Here is a 21,075-nt window from a genome sequence, read left to right as displayed (position 1 = left end):
GGCGGGATAGAGGCAGGGAGGTCACTGGTGTTGAGGGCAGGTGAGCTTGGAGGGTGTTAGAGAGACACTGGACGGTGCCCTGGAGGACTGTGGATGGGATGGGGTGCCGATGGATGGCTCCTGGAAGTCAGCACATTCAGCTTCCTCACTTGGCAGATAAGGATTTATGAGGCCAGAGCAGAAGGGGACCTGTCATGGCCAAGAAGGAGGTTCTTGGGAACACTGATGTAAAGACCTCATCATTGATTGATTGATTGATTGATGGATTGAGACAGAGTCTTCCTCTGTGGCCCAGGCTGGAGTGCAGTGGTGCAATATCGGCTTACTGCAACCTCTGTCTCCCAGGTTCAAGTGATTCTCCTGCCTCAGTCTCCCAAGTAGTTGGGATTACAGGGATGTGCCACCACACCCAGCTGATTTTTTGTGGTGGTTGTATTTTCAGTAGAGACGGGGTTTTGCCATGTTGGCCAGGCTGGTCTCAAATTCCTGACCTGAAGTGATCCACCTGCCTTGGCTTCCCAAAGTGCTGGGATTACAGGCATGAGCTACTGTGTCTGGCCTAGTTTTTTTATTTTAAATAGAGACAGGGTCTCACTCTGTTGCCCAGGCTGGAGTGCAGTGGCACCATCATAGCTCACTATAACCTCCAGCTCCTGGGGTTCAGGCGACCCTTCTACCTCAGCCTCCTAAGTATCTAGGATTGCATGCACCCAGCTAATTTTTAAGTTTTTGTAGAGATAGGGTCTCACTCTGAAGCCCAGGCTGGTTTTGAACTCCTGGACTCAAGTGATTGTCCTGCTTCAGCCTCCCAAAGTGCTGGGATTACAGGCATGAGGCACCGCACCCAGCCAAGACCTCATCCTTTAAACAATCCTCTGTTGGGACAGGGACTCATAACAAGAAGTAATTCAGAGTCACACAGAACTGGAGTCAAATCCTGCCTCCCCTACTTACCAGCTGGGTGACCCTGATCTGGTCACTTACCCTCTCTGAACCTCAGTTTCCACATCTGTAAAATGGGGTTGATAACCCCACCCACTCTGCTGGGGAGGCTGAAGAATGGGACACCATGTGTGGAAATGCTTAAGGAGCTCTTGTCAAAAACTGCAGAATTGGGCTGGGCGCGGCGGCTCATGCCTGTAATCCCAGCACTTTGTGAGGCTGAGGGAGGTGGATCATCTCAGGTCAGGAGTTTGAGACCAGCCTAGATAACATGGTGAAACTCCATCTCTACTAAAAAGACAAAAATTAGCTGGGCGTGGTGGTGGGCGCCTGTAATCCTAGCTACTCAGGAGGCTGAGGCGGAGGAATTGCTTGAACCCAGGAGGCGGAGGTTGCAGTGAGCCAAGATCGTGCCACTGCACTCCAGCCTGGGAGACAGAGCAGAAACTCTTGTCTTAAACAAAGAAACAAAAACAAAATTGCAGAACAGCTGCAGGGGCTGGGCAGACCCTGCTGTCTGAGATCCCAAAAGCATCGTGGAAGGGCATGTACCTGTTGGAGAAAGGGATGTGGGATGGGGTGCAGTAGCTGTACTGGTCCATGATGTGCGTGAAGATTTCCTGCTGCTCTGAGAGGGATGGGGACCCTCGCCACACGAACTGCAGCCCCTGCAAACCGAGGAGAAGAGTGAGGCTGGAGGGGCTATGTGGCTGCCCCAGCTCCACTTCCCTCAGCCCCATCTAGGTGGGTGTCTCTCGCCTGCCCTCACCTCGGCCCTCCCTCAGTGGTTCAAGGATGAGATCTCCCCTGCCGTTTCCTGTCTAAGACTGGTTGTGGGATTTGCCCTCCGGAAGGCATGCTCGTTCACCCCACCCACTCCTCAATGCAGGCTTTTCTCTGCCAAAGCCTGTAGAATTAGCACCTCCTAACTCTGCTTGAATACCCCCAGGTACAGGAAGCTCATTACTTCTCACCAAGTGTGCAGTTTATTTTTTATTTTTTCTGTCGCCCAGGCTGGAGTGCAGTGGTGCAATCTCGGCTCACTGAAACCTTCACCTCCTGGGTTCAAGCAATTGTCCTGCCTCAGCCTCCCGAGTAGCTGGGATTTCAGGCACCTGCTACCATGCCCGGCTAATTTTTGTATTTTTAGTAGAGACGGGGTTTCGCCATGTTGGCCAGGCTGATTTCAAACTCTTGATCTCATGTGATCTGCCCACCTCAGCCTCCCAAAGGGCTGGGATTACAGGCGTGAGCCACTCTGCCCACTGGAAATGGGGTCTTTACAGAAGTAATCAAGTTAAAATGAGGTCATTAGGGTGGGCCCTAATACAATAGGATGGGTGTCCTTAGAAAAAGGGAAAATGGGCCGGGCGCGGTGGCTCACGCTTGTAATCCCAGCACTTTGGGGGGCCGAGGCGGGCGGATCAGGAGGTCAGGAGATCGAGATCACGGTGAAACCCCGTCTCTACTAAAAATACAAAAAATTAGCCGGGCGTGGTGGCGGGCACCTGTAGTCCCAGCTACTCGGAGGGGCTGAGGCAGGAGAATGGCGGGAACCCGGGAGGCGGAGCTTGCAGTGAGCCGAGATTGCGCCACTGCACTCCAGCCTGGGCGACAGAGCGAGACTCCGTCTCAAAAAAAAAAAAAAAAAGAAAAGAAAAAGGGAAAATTGAGACACAGACATGCACCTAGGGAAGATGATACAGGGGCACTGAGAGAAGCGGGACACCCACAAGCCAAGGAGAGAGGCCCAGAGCAGCCCCTTCCCTCGCACCTTCAGAGGGAGCGTGGCCCTGCCGACACCTTGACCCTGGACTTCCAGCCTCCAGAACCATGGGACAGTATGTTTCTATTGCTTAAGTCACCAGTCTGTGGTCCTTTGTTATGGCAGCCCCAGCAAATGATGACACCATCCCATAAGGTTGCTGTGAGGGTTAAAAGAAATGCAGGATGAAGCTGGGCACCAGTGGCTCCCGCCTGTAATACCAGCACTTTGGAAGGCTAGGGGTGGGCGGATCGCTTGAGGACAGGAGTTTGAGACCAGCCTGGCCGACATGGTGAAATCCCGTCTCTACAAAAAACACACAAAATTTAGCTGGGCATGGTGGCGCTCACCTGTAATCCCAGCTACTTGAGAGGCTGAGGCACAAGAATCGCTTGAACCCAGGAGGCAGAGTTTACAGTGAGCCGAGATTGTGCCGCTGCATTCCAGCCTGGGTGACAGAGCATGACTCTGTTCTCAAAAAAACAAAAAAACCCCAAAAACCATAACAAAAAACAAAAGGAAAGAAAAAGAAATGAAGGATGAGTAGGGCCTGGTACCAGGCCTGGCACTCCCAAGGGCACAATCGAAGGCAGCGTCTACCATGGTTGTTGTTGCTACTTAAGTCTTGTAATAGTTGCCCACACACCTGAAGAATCACAGCGTCTCTGCTAACTGTTCTCCCAGCTGCACACGCCCTGCCATTCCTCTAGTGGTCAGCCCTGCTTACTGAGTGCCATTCTGCTCTAGTCCCTGTGGGGGGCCCACAGAAGGAATCAGCCCTGCCTCAGACCCAGCTGATTGGGGATAGGGGTCTGGAAGCGGGAGGCAGCCAAGCTGTGCCTGCAGCTCTGTAAGAAGCTGGGTGTACAGGGAGGGAGGCCCTCCTGGTGGAGGAGGCGACAAGAGCAAAGGTTAGGGGACAGTCCCGTGGTCTATGCAGCTGCCAAGAATTTCCGAACACCCCGGCATAGAGCAGCAGCTTTCTACCACGCTCTGATCCAAGGAAGGAAGGGAGGAGCGGTCGCTGGGCGGCAGCAGATGCAGCACACCACTCACCCGGGCCTCCTGCATGGCTGCCTTCAGGTCGTAGTCGATCCGGGAGCCGAGATGGGCATTGAAGCCCGCCAGCGCAAACAGGGTGGGGGTCGTGGCAGAGGCGCCAAACGGGTCAACGTGCCAGGAGAACTGTGGCCGGATCCCAAATGTTTCATAGAGAAACCCGTGTCCTTCTGCAAAGACAGCAACACCCTGCTGGTGCCTGGAGGGTGGGCCTGTGCCTCCCGGCCCCGTCCTCAATCCAGGGGACCCTGCCCATCCAGTGGGTTGCGGTGCCAGCTACTGGGCCAGGCAGGGTCATGCAGAACTGCAGAGGTGAGGGTGTTAATTATTAACTTTTAATCGTGGTGAAGTACATGTAACATATAATTCACCACCTTAATAATTTCTAAGTGTATAGTTGAGTAGTGTTAGTACATTCACACTGTTATACAACCACCCCCACCATCCCTTTCCAGAATGTTCTCCTCTTCCCAAATTGAAGCTCTTGTCCTCATTAAATACTAACTCCCCATGCCCCTCCCCCAGCCCCTAGCACCTCCATTCTACTCCCTGACTCCATGAATTTGATGACTCTAGATATCAGTGGAATCACACAGCATCCGCCCTTCTGTGACTGGCGTATTTCACTCTGCATAATGTCCTTAAGGTTCCTGCATGTTATAGCACGTGCAGGGTTGAGGATTTTTGTGTGAACTTGGATAGAGCACTGATTTTGATGATGCTATAGAGGTCTTGGACATCACCAACAATAAAGGGTTAAAGGTGAACTTCAAACCTAAGTGTGTGGTGGTTCAAAAGACGTCCAAGGCCAGCAATGTGGCTCACGCCTGTAATCCTAGCACTTTGGGAGGCTGAGGTGGGAGGATCGCTTGAGCCCAGGAGTTTGAGACCAGCCTGGGCAATATAGTGAGACCCCATCTCTACACATGCACACAAAATTAAAAATAATTAGCCAGGCATGGTGGTGGCACATGCCTGTAGTCCCAGGTACTTGGGAGGTGGAGGCGGGAGGATCACTCGAGCTCAGGAGGTTGAGGCTGCAGTGAGCCATGATCCTGCCACTGCACTTCAGCCTGGGTGACAAAGTGAGACTCTGTCTCAAAAAAAAAAAAAAAAAAAAAACCCCACAAGAAAAGACATCCATAAATTATTGCTGCTTCTTCAAGAGGTGAGGCTTAGGGCCTAGAGGGTGGCCAGACTCAGTGACTCACTTCTAACAAACACAGTGAGGCAGAAGTGCCTGTGTACCCCTGAGGAGAGAAGGTGAAGGGCACACAGCTTCTACTGTGGCTGCTCTTGCCTGCTCTCCTGGGTCACTGCTCTCGGGGGCCAGCTGCTGTGCCATGAGCAGTCACATGGTGAGGAACTGAGGCCTCCTCTCACAGCCGCGGGAGCCAGCCTGGAGTAGACCCTCCAGCCCCAGTCCAGCCTTCAGATGACACCGCCCCACCTGACTCCCAGATGGCAACTTCTCAAGAGGTCCTGAGCCAGAACTCCCTGGCTAAGCCACTCCTGAGCTCTTCACCCACAGGAGCTGTAGATATGAAATGTTTGTTTTCAGAAGTTTGGGGGCAATTTGCTACATGGAAATAGATCATGAATACAAAGGACTCCATGCCAGAATCACCCAACCATTCATTTATTCATTTATTACTTAAGAGTCACTATGGTGAACCAGATATTGGGTTCAGTGCTGCAGGGAAAAAGAAAACCCCAGGCTTGTATAAGGCATTGATTAACATTCCCCAAGTCCTTCCCCCAAATATAATCTTTCTAACACCTCGAGAGATGGGTGTTATAATCTGCACTTTAAGATTGGTGAACAGTGCCTCAGAGAACTCTCATAACTGATCTAGAGTCAAACTGCCTTTCACTGATGAACTCGCAGTCCTGGGGACCCTGGCTGAGCCTCGGATGAGGCCTGGGATGCGGGGACTGAGCAGTGGTCAGACCTATGAGCAAGGCCAAGACAGGGCAGGGGACGACTGTGGGAGGTGAGGAGTGGGGCTGGTGTCAGGTGCACAGCGGAGGTGAGAGGGGATTGGGGGGAGCGTGGACTAGGAGTGTGGGCAGAGGCTGTGCATGTGTAAGCAGAGAGGATGGAGAAGGAGCAGCCAGAGGGTGGGGGGAGCACAGGGGGAGTGCCAGCTGCAGGATGAAGGAAGGAGCGGGCAACAGCACCGCACTGAGAGGAGCCAGGAGCTCTGGAGGGTATGGCCTCGCACCAGACAGGGCAGCCGGTGGGGGCAGGCTCAAGGCTGCCAAGTCAGCACCCCTTTTTCACTCGCAGAACCTTCCCTCTGTTCAGGGGGCACCATGCCCAGCCTCAAGGGATGAATCACAGATGATCTAAGCCAAATGTGGCATGGTCACTCCCTCCTGTCAGATATTGGTTCTGTCTTCTGGCAGCTGGAGGGGCATTGTTAAGTAATGAACTGGGAGGCCGTCAGGCTGAGCCAGCTCCAGGCCTCTAGTTCCTCCGTCAGCAAACCCAAATCCAACTCAGTGTAAACAGGAAAAGAGAACTTAAGCTTGACCCATTGGAAACTGCCAGCCAACCTCTAACTAGGGACTGTTCAATGTAGGCAAATCTTTTCTTTGTCTTGCTTTCAGGAGCACCTTATAGAAGTTTCCCCCTCATATTCTCTTAGTGGAGCCATGAACTGCTCACAGTCTAGTACTTCCTGATTCAGGAATCACCGTTTGTTCAAATAAATGCTAACATTTTAGCGTGTCTAAGTTTATCCAACAGAATAGACTATGGGTATAGAAAGCCCCCTCTCTTCCTTTTACTGCCTTGAATGTGGTGTCTGGTAACATGATGCCTGGAGCTATGGCAGCCATATTGTGACCACAAGGGTAAGGACATGAGAATCACAGATATCAAGGTACTGCAGAACCAGTCCCAAACTATCTGCATCTTGTTTAGTAAACAGTTCTTAAGACTCAAGTCACTTTGTTGCAGGTAGTTAGACAAGCATGAGTGGGGCAGGGGAGGGCTCTTCCCCCACTCACTAGGAATGTTGGGTGATGGTTTGGCAATTATCACATTGCCTCTCTAAAAGTGAGAAATTGGCAGCCGGCACTAGGGAGAGGGCATTTCCTGATGGTCCACACCTGTTGCACTAACATGTTAATTGAATGCAGGTGCCAGGGAGATGCAACTTCCCGAGCAGTTGCATTAAGAGACAAAATGGCGGAATTTGACCTTCCAGGGGCACTCCACGGGAAAAGGGAAGAAAGCGTCGGATGGGCATACGTGCGACTTCCTAAACACACTGCGTGTGCTCACCACCCAAGGGTAAGGAGGGCACTGTGCGTGCAGGTAGCCCAGCCTAAGGGAAGAATCATGGGAAAGGGGACCAGCCTATAAAGTCCTAGGATCAAGGATCAACACAGCACTTGACCTTCACGAGCCCACTTGGGACTCTTCCAAGCATACTTTCCTTTCTTTCTCGTTTTAAAGCCTTTTTAAATAAACTTCCACTTCTGCTCTGAAACATGCCTCAGTCTCTTTTTCTGCCTTATGCCCCTCAGTGGAATGCTTTCTTTTGAGGAGGCAAGAATTGAGGTTGCTGCACACCTGTACAGATTAACTGCTGGTAACTTGGATACCTTCCACCAGTAACAGCTTTACTCAGGTTTTCTGGCCGTCCAGCAGAAAGCATTCCTGAGACTTCAGGGTGATTCATGACCAAAACTGTTAATTGGCCTCCGATATACATTCTGTCCTTCTTCCTTTTAGTAACAGAACCACACACTTCCTGGTTTTAGTAGGGCAAATGGACTCCCAGCCAGAGACTACATTCCCCAGCCTCCTTTGCAACTGGTAGAGGTCACATGACACCACTTTGGCCAATGGATTGCGAGCAAAATAGACTCTACTCCCCAGCAGTCCCTGCAGTTGAGGGAGGCCATGTGACTAAGTTCTGGCCAATGGAAATGTGAGGAGTGATGTGGGCAGGTTCTAGGTCGCCTTTTACAAGGAAGCTGCCTGCCCTGGCTCCACCATTCTCTATTCCCTAGCTGCTGGAAGGACAACTTAGTGGGGTGAGCCAGCCTAGACTGCAACTCAGGCAGGCAACACTGTGGGGGATGGCTGAGCATCAAGATGGAAGCAACCTGGATCCCTGGGTCACTCCATGGAGCAGAGCCACCCAATCACCAGAGTGGCCTGCACTGCAGACTTCCACAGGAGAGAAACACACCTTCCTTCTTGTTGGAGTCACTTGGTCTCTGTTCAAGCTGCTGAACCAGTATCCTCATCAGTATAATGACCAGGCCACAAGCAAGCTCACTAGCATGTGGAGGGCAGAGGCCAGGCTGCAGGGGCTGAGGGTGAAGTAGTGAGAGGTGGTGGAGGATGGAGTGGTGGGAATAAATGTCACTACAGCCTGAGCTGGAGGGGCTTGCTTTACGATCATGTTGAGGTCAGGAGTTCAAGACCAGCCTGGGCAACATAGTGGACCCCATCTTAAAAAAAAAAATTTGAAGAGAGACAATTTAAGTGTGTTTTTAATACTGCTGGGGGCTGGGCTTGGTGGCTCATGTCTGTAATCCTAGCATTTTGGGAGGCCAAGGTGGGCGGATCACTTGAGGTCAGTTCAAGACCAGCCTGGCCAACATGTTGAAATCCCTGTCTTTACTAAAAATATGAAAATTGGCTGGGCATGGTGGTGCACGCCTGTACTCCCAGCTACCCAGGAGACTGAGGCATAAGAATTGCTTGAACCCACGAGGCAGAGATTGCAGTGAGCCGAGATTGCGCCACTGCACTCCAGCCTGAGTGACAGTGAGACGCTGTCCAACAACAACAACAACAACAACTAAATACTGCTGGAAGGAGTCAGAGAGACAAGAGAAGGTAGAAGAGAGTCCGTGACACAGGAGAGGGATCGTGGATTGAGTGGGAGGGGAGTGGGTTTGGGGACAGGGCTGAGAGCTTGGGTTTGAATGGCCAGGACAGCAGTGGTCATCCAGGATGGCCCAAGGTGTCTCCTTGACTCACCTGGACCCTTTGCCTCTCAGCACCTCTGAGGCGGGAGCTGGGCTCTCTCCCCTCAGGATAGGGGTGAGGGGTTCTTTCCCTCTGGCACCTACCACTCTGCCGGGCCTCCGCTAAACATCCCAGCTGGGAAGGTGTTCCCTCAGGGAGGGGCATGAAAGCTCTTACCCCCGGGGGCCGCTGCCCACACCCAGCTTTTCCCTGTCACTGCACTGCTGGGAACAAATGCTTTTCCCCTCACTAGAAATGTCACATCTAAAATTAAGGTGGTGTTGGCGTGCCTGCCGGGAGCAGGAGTTGGGGAGGTAAAGGCTGGAAAGGTGAGCTCACGGGCAGGCTCAGTGCCCCAGGCCCCGGCGGGCAGCCAGGAGTGGGTCTTGGTTGAGGAGATGCTTTGGCACCCCAGATACCCCAAGAAGAAGGTCAGAGGTCTAGAGCCTGCACCAGCCTGCTCCTGTCTTCCTTTGCTGTCCAGGGCCTGCCTCGAGGCAGGGGCTCCACCAAGGTGAGATGGAGGACAAAGAGCCCGGAAGCAGTGAGGGGTGATCCAGCCCCTCTTACCCCAACATATCTGAGAAAACCAGCCCAATGTGGACATAATTCACAGCCAGAATGTCTGGGACATCTGAGCTGGGCGGTCTGAAAAGACCACACAGGGAGTCCGATACACACGCTCTTCCCCCGCCCTAGGGACTACAAGTTAAGGAAAAAGCCCGGGCCCAGGACACGTGGGCTTGAGCACCAGTTCTGCTACCTACTGCATATATACAAATCCCGCATCTCTCAGTACCTCAGTTTCCTCATCTGTCAAATGGGGCTGTGAACAGTACCACTTGCTACCAGGCTGTTCTGAGGCAACTAAGGTAGCAGATGGGAAAGGGCTTGGCTCAGCCACCAGGGAGAGGGGCTCAGCCACAAGTAACCTTCCTGACTCGACTGGGCTAGAGTTGGATCTGGGTCCCATCACTTAGCTGGTGGTGGGCACATTTTGATAGCAATTGAGCCTCAAACTTCTCTACAAATAAGCATTTGTAAGATTACCCATCTACCAGATTGCCCTGAGGACTGAAAAAAAATACGTGTACATCTTGTACCTAGAACAAGGTATCATGAAAGAAACCCAAGTGTCTGTCCCCCGAGGGCCCCATGAGCTTGGGCAGGTTTGGAAATGGAGCCTCACAACGTCCACTCTCTCTTGTGTCTCTGGAGACTCTTCCTGCCCCAGAGCGACACAGCAGGGCAGTTCAGCACCCACCCCTTGCCCAGCCTTGCCCAGTGAGCAGTGGTCTGGGCCAGACCCTATGCTGGGTGCTGAGATGAGTCAGATGGGGGTCCCTGCCAGGGGCATCTTGAGGTTCAGCAGTTAAGAGGGGAAGTGACACAGAACTGCAAAGACTCAGAGATTTCCTGCGGGAGGGGCTTCTCAGCTGCATCTTGAGGAGGAGGGTGGAGAACGAGGGGGAGCACTGCGTGAAATGGCACAGGTGAGAAACGGCCCCAGAGCCTCGTTGCTGGTGCGGGGCAGGAGGCAGGTGGGGGACACACCTACAGCGTCACACGTGCCCTGGCAGTGGGCTTGTGAGGGGGTGTGGGGGAAGTCTGTTGGGATAGATCCCTTGCCCACACTTCACATGGGGGAGTGAAAGAGCAGGGGCTCTGGAGTCAGGGAGCCACAGCAGGCGGCTGAGGGCAAGGTGCTCACCCTGAGCCTCGCTCTCCTGCCCTGTTACCTCTGGGCCTGTGAGGATGCAGGGGGACAAGCAGTGGCTGGGCTACTGGCCACAGGAGGAATTCTGTCTGTAGGGCTGTGTCCATCACGCTCCTTCTCGTGGAAGGGCAAGTCTAGGGCTTGAGCAAAGTCCAGACGTAAGGCAGTAAGAAACTGAGACAGGGGAACACTCCAGATTACAGACGAGAAAAGGGAGAGTGCCAAAAACATCCTTTGACAACATTGCACTCCGCCTGGATGTTTTCCAAATGGGGAAATCAGGACCCATGCTGTAGTGGAGTGACTGCGGACTTGGAGCTTCAGTCCCTAGGCCTGGACTCAAGTCCTGGCCATCTACCCTGGAGAGAGTCACTGCATTTCTTTGGATCTCAGTTTGTACATCTACAAAATGAAACTGGGCATCACCATGCCTCACCATCAGCCTGCCATTAGGATTGGCTGGGGTGTCACTGTGAAAGACATTTGCTAAATGGTGAGTAGAGTGCCCCATGGCACTGTGGATGCTGGTGCTGAGGACGGTGGACACGATGGTGAGGGAGATGGTCGTGGTGGTGGTGGTGGTGGTGGTGATTGTGGAGGTGATGGTAGTAATGGATGTGGTGATGGTGGTGGTGACAGTGATGGGTGGTGATCATGGTGATAGTGTTTAGGGGGTGGTGGTGGTGATGGTAGTGGTAGTAATGGTCATTGTAGTGGTGAAGATGATGGTGGTAGTGGTGATGGTGGTGATGGTAGTGGTAGTAACGGTAGTGGTAGTGGTGGTCATAGTGGTGGTGAAGGGTGGTGGTGGTGCTGGCAGTTATGATGGTGGTGGTGGTGGTGATAGTGATGGTGTTGGTGATGGTAGTGGTGATGGTAGTGGTAGTGATGGTTATTGTGGTGGTGAAGGGTGGTGGTGATGGTGGTGGTGGTGGTGGTGATGGTGGTGGTTGCGATAGTAGTAATGGTCACTGTGGTGGTGAAGGGTGGTGATAGTGATGGTGGTGGTGGTAGTGATGGTGGTGGTGAAGGGTGGTGGTGGTGGTGGTGGTGATGGTAGTGATGGTCATCATGGTGGTGAAGGGTGATGGTGGTGGTGGTGGTGGTAGTGGTAGTGATGGTCATCGTGGTGGTGAAGGGGGGTGGTGGTGGTGGTGGTGGTAGTGGTAGTGATGGTCATCGTGGTGGTGAAGGGTGGTGGTGGTGGTGGTGGTGATGGTAGTGATGGTCATCGTGGTGGTGAAGGGTGGTGATGGTGGTGGTGGTGGTGGTAGTGGTAGTGATGGTCATCGTGGTGGTGAAGGGTGGTGATGGTGGTGGTGGTGATGGTAGTGGTAGTGATGGTCATCGTGGTGGTGAAGGGTGGTGGTGGTGGTGGTGGTGATGGTAGTGGTAGTGATGGTCATCGTGGTGGTGAAGGGTGGTGATGGTGGTGGTGGTGGTGATGGTAGTGGTAGTGATGGTCATCGTGGTGGTGAAGGGTGGTGATGGTGGTGGTGGTGGTGATGGTAGTGGTAGTGATGGTCATCGTGGTGGTGAAGGGTGGTGGTGGTGGTGGTGGTGATGGTAGTGGTAGTGATGGTCATCGTGGTGGTGAAGGGTGGTGGTGGTGGTGGTGGTGGTAGTGGTAGTGATGGTTATCGTGGTGGTGAAGGGAGGTGATGGTGGTGGTGGTGGTGGTAGTCATGCCCATTGTGGTGCTGAAGGTGGTAGTGGTAGTCATGATGAAGGTGGTGATTGTGATGGAAGGCAGCAAACATTTATTGAGCATTTACTAGGGAACCCACATCCTACTAAAGTGCTTTATTTGAATTATCCCATTTAATACTCACAACAACCCTTTGAGGTAGGTATTACCATCAAACTCATTTTATCTATGAGGAAACTGAAGTTACATTCCTTTCCAGGGTCACAGAGGAGGGAATTGGCAGAGACAGGATATATTGAGACCGTCTGACTCCAGAATCCATGCTCTTAACCCCTATGTTCAACTTCCTCGGTGAGGCATGAATATGGCACTAGCAAATCACTGTTTTCACTGGTTAAGGTCCCCCCAGCCCACTAAGAGGGGCAGACAGAGCTCAGAACCTGGGGGCTCTGATACCACGTCCCAGCCCCACTGGAGGTCCTGAGAGACCCTGGGTGCAGGGTAGGGTGGCCAAACCTGTGAGCTGCAGGATCTGGTCATCAAGGTGCGTCACGGCCTCGTCATGCATGACCTGGCCTCCGATGACAAATTCCAGGCGTCCTTCCTCCAGGAGCTGGCGGACCTTGACATGGGCAGGCAGAGAGAAAAAAGCCAGTTACAGCTCCTGAGCATGGCTGGGTCTGTGGGGGACACGCCTACAGCGCCACACGCCCTGTATAAAACACCCCATCCTTGCTTACTCTGCAAAAGCAGGGCACTGTCTGTCCTGGTCCACACTGTGTCCCTACCACCTAGAAATCATGCAGCCCTCAGGTGGCATTTGAGATATATATTTGTATATATAAGATTTTCTTAAATCTTATTTTACTAAATAATTCTAAACTTTAGAAAAGTTTCAGGAATAGAACAAAGAGCCCCCATATCCTTTCCCAAGGTTCACTCATCACTATCATTTTTAACCTATTTGCTTAACATCCCCGTCTCTACACACATAACACCTTTGTTCCACCTTTGTTGCTAATCAAGTCAGCAACAGCATGCCCTTGACGCTACACACTTCAGTATGTGTACACACAGCTGTTTATAGGCTGTGCCTTTGGTTTGTTTCTTAAGGTGCACTATTTGTAGATCATTCACTCAACAAATGTTAAGTGAGCACTTACTACACAACCAGCACTGTTCAGGCACTGGGGGTTCAGCAGTGAATGAAGCGGGCAAAAATTCCTGCTTTCAGGGAACCCTGCCACAAGTTTCCTGCCCAGGTCTTCACTAGGCCATGCAGGCCATGCTTCTCTTTGAGGGCTAGGAGACAGGCCACTGGGTTTGGTGGGGTCCACCTGAAGAAGCATGGGACGCCCACAGGATACCTTGGAAAGGCCTGCCTCGAGTCAGGCATGCCTGGCTCAGAATCCCACCTGCCACTTACAAGCTGTGTGACTGCAGGCCAGTGGCCTGCCCTCTCTGAACCTGGAACGTCTCTTTAACTTGAGGTAACAACCCCACTATCTGGCAGCATCAAGTGGCCATTGGATGTCCGGCTCCTTCCTGTGACGCTGGCGGGACCTGGTGGACACCCTGCTTTCCCTTCTCCACTTCACTCCCTTGAGCAAGTCACTTGGCATCTCTGAACCTTTTGTTCAGCAACTGTTCTGAAAGCAGGTGGATACGGGGGAGGAAACTAAGAACCCCCGAGCATCATCCTGCGTGCTCACGCCAGGGCTTCATTCTTGGCATGACCCTTCTGCAATGGGGCGGTCACCCCCGCTTAATAGAAGTGGAATCTGCGGGTCGCAGGGGCTAGTTGTGTCCCCCGGTGCGGGGACAGGATGGGACCCAGGCTGCCTTACTGTGCAGTGGGGACTCTGACTCTTCATGCTGTATGAAGCAACCTGCTGCCTACCCTCGAACCACAGGGACTATCGCACCCTCATCAAGGGTCATCAGACCCCGGGCCCAGGGGCCAGGCAGATAACACAAATGAGAGAAGAGGGTGAGGGCTCGGGGACACCTGGGATGCCTGGTGTCAGGAGGCACCGCTGACTTAGTGCACTTCCGTGCCAGCTGGGTTGCCAGAGCTGGCAGTTTTTTCAAGAATAGACAGAAATTCAGGATTAAATTGAAAGCAATCTCTCCCAGGCATGGAACTGACCATAAACCTTTATCTAAACAAGGCCTGTGAATAGCCTGGTGGGGTTTTGGCCCTGTGGTTTACGCCAGCCTGGCCCTGGCCCTGGCTAGAACTGCCCCATTGAGTTTTCCACCTGGGTCTTTGCCAGGACACTGGGCCAGCTGTGTCACCTGGTGACCTTGTTACCTGGTGTTTCTGCTGGTCTGAGGCGACGCCATCCCACCACAGCCGGAAAAACTCCTGCTCCACAGCGATGAACCGGCGCTGCTGGCCGCGGGCCAGCTCTTCCACCACTGAGGTGTAGACATTAGCGGCGTACGCCCGCATACTTTCCTGGGGAGGGGACAGCATCATGCCAGCCCTGGTCCAACAAGACCAAGTGACCCTGGGGCCCCTGCCATTTCCCGGGTGCGTCTGCATGGGGTTGGGGGCTCTGCCCTTCCTTCCCTGCTGCTCACCCCCCACACAGCTATTAGGCACCGGCTCCATACCAGGCTCTCCCCACTGGATGGGATCGTGCTCTCCTGGGGGAGAGGGATGGGGAAACAGACACCCTGCATGGGCAGAGACACGTGCCCTCCCAGCCCAGGGGTCAGGGACAGCTTCCCAGAGGGGTGAGCAAGCTGGGCCTTGAGCGTGCAATTGTGGGGGCTGGGCCCTGAGTGTGCCATTGAGGGGCAGCACAGGAAAGTCTTAGGCCCCAGTGGGGGTGTGGTCCAGTGACCGCAAAGGGGCCTGCTGGGGCTGAAATGATGAAAGCTGGTGCTGAGAGGAGGAGCTCCCCAGGCTGTCCCTGGCATCTAGGCATCTGCCTCCCCAAGGCTAGGAGCTTCAAGGACCACAGCTGTAGTGTGTTCCCATCCAAGTCCCCAGGGCCTGCACACAGGGTGCCCACAGAGTGCTTAAATGAATGGAAGGAGCACCGAGCAGGGAGTCAGGAGGCATGGGGGTTATTCCCGAGCGACCTTGGGCAAGGCAGCAACCCTCTCTGGGCCTTGGTTTTCTCCTCTGGAAACTGGCTGTAGTGGGCATGCTTCCCCTACCCTTTACAGATGGGGAAACTGAGGCTCAGGGACCAAAGCCCCTCGCCCAAGGTCCTGAGCAGAACCAGGAGGTGACCACAGGTCCACCTTCACTCCTGTCCTGGGGGGCGGAGGACGCAGAGCTGGCCTCCAATATTCAGCCCCGCAGGGGACCAGCCCAGCCCCTTCCCAGCGGGCACCTGACATCCACCTGCTCTGAAGGCAGCCCCACCCTCTCCTGCTCCAGGCTTCCCTGGAAAATGGGTTACCGCCGTCAACCCCCAAGCCCCTCCGCAGCCGGGAATGCAGGGGCCCCTCCAATTTGCACCACCCTCCAGAAGGGGAAATGGGGGTTCAGAGGCAGGAAGTGACTGGCCCGAAGTTAGCGACGCAACCAGTCAATAGCAGCGTGGGGTCCTGAACCCACTGAGCCTCCTTCTGCGCCGGCATCGGGCCCCGGGACGCAAACCCACACTCGGATCCCGCGGGGAGAGGGAAGCTGCAGCCTCAGGGGCGCGCGGGGCGTCGTCAGCACCTACCTGCACAGTGTAGACCCAGCCCACGTCCATGTGGCTGTGGGGCACCACGAAGGCCCGGATGGGGCCGGCGGACTGGACCCCCGGCGGTCGCAGCAACAGCAGTGGTGCCAGCAGCGGCAGCCAGCACAGCTGCCCCATCCCTGCGGCGGGCCGGGAAGGTGCCAGGCCCACTTCCGCGTCCGCGAGGGGCGGGGCGGCCGCGCGGGCGGGGACGCGGCCCATTGGCTAAGGGCGGGGGCGGGGCCCATTGGTTGCTGGCTGGACGCCCACCTCCAGAAGCTCGGGAAGGGGGAGCTGGAGGCGCGGGGCCCGCGGCGGGGCAGGGCGCCTGCTCTTTGCGGTTTAGCTCTCCATCCCCGTCTCCAGCTTTCTGGCCTTCCCTCCCTGTCCATCCTTTCAGCCCCATCTCCCCCAAGCCTGGCAGATCTCCCCCAACCAGAGGAGACCCCTCCTCGCCCAAAGCCCACGCTCTGGTGGTGCCTCTCGGAGCGTGTGCTTCTTCGCAATACCTGCATCCCACCCTTTGGACTCCGCTCCGGGACTCTGAGGCTGCTGTGCAAAATTCAGCTCAGCACGGACCCTGTGAGCTCTGCCACCAGGAACCTTCCCTGACAACCCTTTCCCGCCTCTCCCTTGCGTCGAAACCCCATCTGGGCGGCGCCATGGGGGCTTGTTATGGGACTGTCTCCTTTTTTTTTTGGACAGGATCTCACTCTGTCTCCCAGGCCGGAGTGCAGTGGTGCGATCAGGGCTCACTGCAGCCTTGACCTCCTGGGCCCAAGTGATCCTCCCATCTAAGCCTCCTGAGTAGCTGGGACCATAGGGGTACACTGCCACGCCGAGCTAATTAAAAAAAATTTGTAGAGATGGGGGCCTCACTATGTTGCCCAGGCTGATCCCAAACTCCTGAGCTCAAGCGATCCTCCTGCCTCCGCCTCTCAAAGTGCTGGGATTACAGGAATAAACCACCATGCCTGGCTCAGCTGTCTCCATTTTAAGGAGGAGAACTGGCTTTCAGAGATAGTAACTGACTTGTCCGAGATCACGCAGTTAATGGAGGAGCCAAGAGAAACTTTCTGGGTTACTGGATGGTGACCTGGGGCGACATAGGTAACCTCGCTGAGCCTCAGTGAAATGGGTCCGATACAGGAGCTGTGAACAAAGTGAGGATGCACCCAGGCTGAGAGCGTGAGCACAGCACCCCTTGCCTGCACTCAGGGGAGGTGCGGTCACATTGGTGCAGCCTGTTGGGGACTGTTGCCTGGAGTCAGCCCTGTCCACTACTCCCTGCCCCAGAAAGCAAAGGTCTGTGGCTTGGGGTTTACTGTCTGAGAATCACATGGCTGTGCCCCTGCCTGGCATTTCCTAGCGGAGCCAGAGCTGCAGCTCTGAGCAAAAGTGCTGGTCCTCTCGCCCATTATGTAACAAACGGAAACTGAGAACAAGTTCTCCAAGCAGGTCTGCCTCCTCCTTCTGTCCTGTCCACCCCCTGGGGATCCCTGCATCCCCACAGCCTCAGGTCAGATGCTCTGAGTCTGAGGTGGACAGTACTCACTAACACATGTCCCCATGGCCGGCCAGGCTCACAGCTGGACTCCACTCTCCAGCCTCTGCATCCGGGTGAGGCCACGTCGCTAAGTGCTAGCCAATGGGATGGGTGGGGGCGGGCACTGTGCTCCTCTTCCAGGCTGGCCCCTAACAACCTCCTATAGGTGAGCCCTGCTCTCTTCCTCACCCACTGCCCCAGCGGAGGGCACTCCGAGGAACTCAGGGAGGACAGAGCCACCAATGGAGGCTCTGAAGAACCACATGGAACCATGAGGAACCCAAAGAACTGTGACAAGAGGGAGAAATAAGCTTCAATTGTGTTAAGCCACTGAGTTTATCGATAAGGCAGTGTCACAATCTTTGGCAGACTGTATCTGCCAAAGATGGGCTCCACAACAGTATCCACCCCCCAAGCTCTTTGTAGGATTTGGTTGATGAGAAAAACCACACTCTGTAAAATATCTCAAAAGGTTTATTCTAAGCCAAATATGAGTGGCCATGGCCCGTGACACAGCCTCAGGAGGTCCTGAGAACAGGTGCCCAAGGTGGTTGGGCCATAGCTTTATACATTTTATGGGGACAGAAGTTACAGGCAAATACATGAATCAGTATGTGTAAAGTATACATTGGTTTGGCCCAGAAAGGTGGGACACCTTGAAGTGGGTGGTTGGTGCTTCCAGGTCACAGGAGGATTCAAAGATTTCCTGACTGGCAATCGGTTAAAATAGTTAAGCTTTACCTGAAGAGTTGGAGTCAGCAGAAAGAAATGCTTGAGTTAAGACAATGGGGATGTGGAAGCTAAGGTTCTTCTTACCTAGATGAAGCCTCCAGTTCGCAGGCTTCAGAGAGAATAGATGTGCATGTCTCTGGGGACCTTAAAGGTATCAGACCCTCTGGAAAAGAGCTAGTAAGGAAGGAGATTCTCTAGAGAATGCAAGTTTCCCCCACAAGAGATGACTTTGCAAGGCCATTTCAAAATATGTCAAAGAAAATTTATTTTGGGGTAAAATACTTTAGTTTCCTTCAGGGCCTGCTCTGTGTCATGTGTTGCTGTACCGGAGTGACGTTAGAGTCGGGTATCTGATTGCTACAAAGAGTGTTCTGTCAGTCTTAGGAGGATCTTTATGTTCATGTTAATGCTGGTCAGCTGTGCCAAAACTTAAAGGGAGCAGGCTATAATGAAGCATGTGTGACCTCCCACTTCCCGTCATGGCCTGAACTAGTTTTTTGGATTTCTTTGGGGTCCCCTTGGCCAAAAGGGGGTCCATTCTGTCAGCTGGGGCTTATAATTTTATTTTTGGTTTACAATATGATCTTGACATTCTTCCCATTGGGAGATAGGGTCTATATCTCCTTCCATTGAATCTTGTTTATTTATTGTTTTTTATTTTATTAATTTTTGGTTTTTTTTAGAGATAGAGTCTTGCTCTGTTGCCCAGGCCAGAGTGCAGTGGTGGACTCCTAACTTACTTCAGCCTCAAACTCCTAGGCTCAGGTGATCCCCGTGTTTCAGCTTCCTGAGTAGCTGAGACCACAGGTATGTGCCATCATGCCTGGCTAATGAAAACTTTTTTTTTTTTTTTTTTTTAGATATAATATCTCGTTATGTTGCCCAGGCTGATCTTGAACTCCTGGGCTCACAGCATCCTCCCACCACCACCTCGCAAAGTGCTGAAATTATAGGTGCATGCCACCATTCCCAACTAATTTTTCTTTTCTTTTTTGTGGACAAGATCTCTCTATGTTGCCCAGGCTGGTCTCAAACTCCTAGCCTCAAGGGATCCTCCCAAAGTGTTGGGATTACATGCATGAGCCGCTGTGCCTGGCCCATGGGTGGGCTTGTGACACACTTGTTACAAACAGAATGTAGTGAAAGTGGTACTGTGTGACTTCCATGACATCCATGTTCACTGGAGCACTCATGCATGGAGGCCTGAGTTGCCTTGTCAGCAGTCCAACTACCCTGAGGCCACCATGCTGTGAGGAAGCCCAACCAGCCCACATGGGGCAGACCACACGGAGCAGCTCAAGATCACCATGCTGTTTCAGGTGCAGCCCCCCATCTGACTACATCCACATGTGAGACCTCATGTCATTTTCTCTCCCGCCCACTGTATCACAGCTGTGTAGGGTTTCATTTGTACTTTCCTCAAGGCTCTTGCATGAGCTCTTGCTGCAGCTAGTCTCAGGCTTGAAGCTGATACTCACAACCCCCTCCTAGATTATTCATTCAGATCCTTTTCACCCTCAACTAGACCCATGCTGGACTAGATAGCTTACCTGGTGGGTTGCCCCAGATCCTCACCAACGAGGCTGAGCCCCTGGTGACCATTCCCTTCTTGAGCCATAGCTGCTTACTTGCCTATTTGCTGACTACATCAGGTGAAAGAGTCCTGAGGGACACCCATGTGGGTGGCACACAGTCTTCTCTGCTTCCATTGTGTGACAGCAACCCTACCTCCTCTGATGGTTCAGGTCAACTGCCCCTGCTCGATGGGTGACTCTTCCCCTGCCTACTGGTGTCTTGACATGAGTAGCCTGGCGTGACTGGTGTTGCTTGGTGGAAGCATTCCCCTTTGGAAACCAGAACCTCTGAACCTGCAGACTCCGCAGTTGTGTGGACAGGAAGCACAAATTCTCCAAGTAGGTCACTGAGAGTGATGCTAAATTAGGCGATTCCTGCTTCCATTCTTTGGTTCTTAGGCCCAGGTATTTAACCCACTGGGGACACTGTGTACTGGCCATTGACTTGGGGTGTACACACACCCTGGAGGATGGTGCCCTTGCTTCACAGGTGGCACCTCCAAGCTGGTTCTGTGGCTAAGCCTTCAACTGGCCACTCCATTCCCCCATCAGCCAGCAGCCTCTGGGTGGTACAGCACGTAATAGGACCACTAGACACCATGAGTGTGCCTGCGGTTGCACCTCTTTTGCTGTGAAGTGGAGCCCTTGGCCTGATGCGATGTTACACCCTCGTGTGGGGCTCTAATACTGGAGCAAGCCGGCCACCATGTCATGAGGACTCTCGAGCCATCTGTGGAGAGGCCCACCTAGGGAGGAACGGAGGCCTCCCACCAACAGCCGGCACTGTCTTGCCAGCCCTGGCGTGAGTGCCTTGGAAGCAGGCCCTCCAGCCCAGGCCCAGCCATTCCAGAGGACATCCTGACTGCAACCTCAGGGAGGCCCACGAGGCGCAACACACAGCGAAGCCACCCTGGATTCTTCACCCGCAGACACCGGGATGATCATAAACGTCTATTGCTGCTTTCAGCCACATTTCTTGAAATATTGGGGTATTTTTCCCTAGTGTCTGGTTACCTGAGTCAATGAGCATCAGTCCTGTTGGGGAAGGAGTAGGGGATTCCCATAGGCCTTTGACACGATGTTGCAGAGTCTTTCTTCCTGGGAACACGCTTTTCCCTTCAGTGGATGGGATTTGGACTTGAAAACTGGCTCAGGTCTGGACACTGGGGAAGGGATCAGGATTTCTCTTTGGGTGGCTACCCTCAATCTCCTAACCCCGTCTGCCTTGATTTGTCCAGAGAGGATGGGCCAAGTCTTACCTGTGTCAGTCATCCATCTATGTTTCCCCTAGGGTGCCTCTTTCTTTCTTCCTTCTTTTCTTTCTTTCTTTCTTTCTTTCTTTCTTTCTTTCTTTCTTTCTTTCTTCCTTCCTTCTTCTTCCTTCCTTCTTCCTTTCTTTCTCTTCTT

General features: G+C 53.4%; 1 protein-coding gene across 1 annotated transcript in view; it reads right to left on the bottom strand.

Moving 5' to 3' along the window:
* Positions 1-15,985, bottom strand: part of MAN2B2 (mannosidase alpha class 2B member 2) — a 47,289-nt gene extending 31,304 nt beyond the window's left edge. Inside the window, exons 1-5 of the mRNA XM_030801280.1 lie at positions 15,817-15,985; positions 14,442-14,588; positions 12,644-12,749; positions 3,764-3,936; positions 1,495-1,610 (exon numbers count right to left, since the gene is read on the bottom strand). Of these exons, the coding sequence (XP_030657140.1) occupies positions 1,495-1,610; positions 3,764-3,936; positions 12,644-12,749; positions 14,442-14,588; positions 15,817-15,954 (680 nt within the window). The 5' untranslated portion in view covers positions 15,955-15,985. The remainder of the gene's footprint in view (positions 1-1,494; positions 1,611-3,763; positions 3,937-12,643; positions 12,750-14,441; positions 14,589-15,816) is intronic.
* Between the last annotated feature and the right edge of the window lie 5,090 nt (positions 15,986-21,075).

Source organism: Nomascus leucogenys, chromosome 20, assembly GCF_006542625.1.
Source record: "Nomascus leucogenys isolate Asia chromosome 20, Asia_NLE_v1, whole genome shotgun sequence".
Classification (NCBI taxonomy): Eukaryota; Metazoa; Chordata; class Mammalia; order Primates; family Hylobatidae; genus Nomascus; species Nomascus leucogenys.
This window is presented reverse-complemented; position numbering and strand designations above follow the sequence as displayed.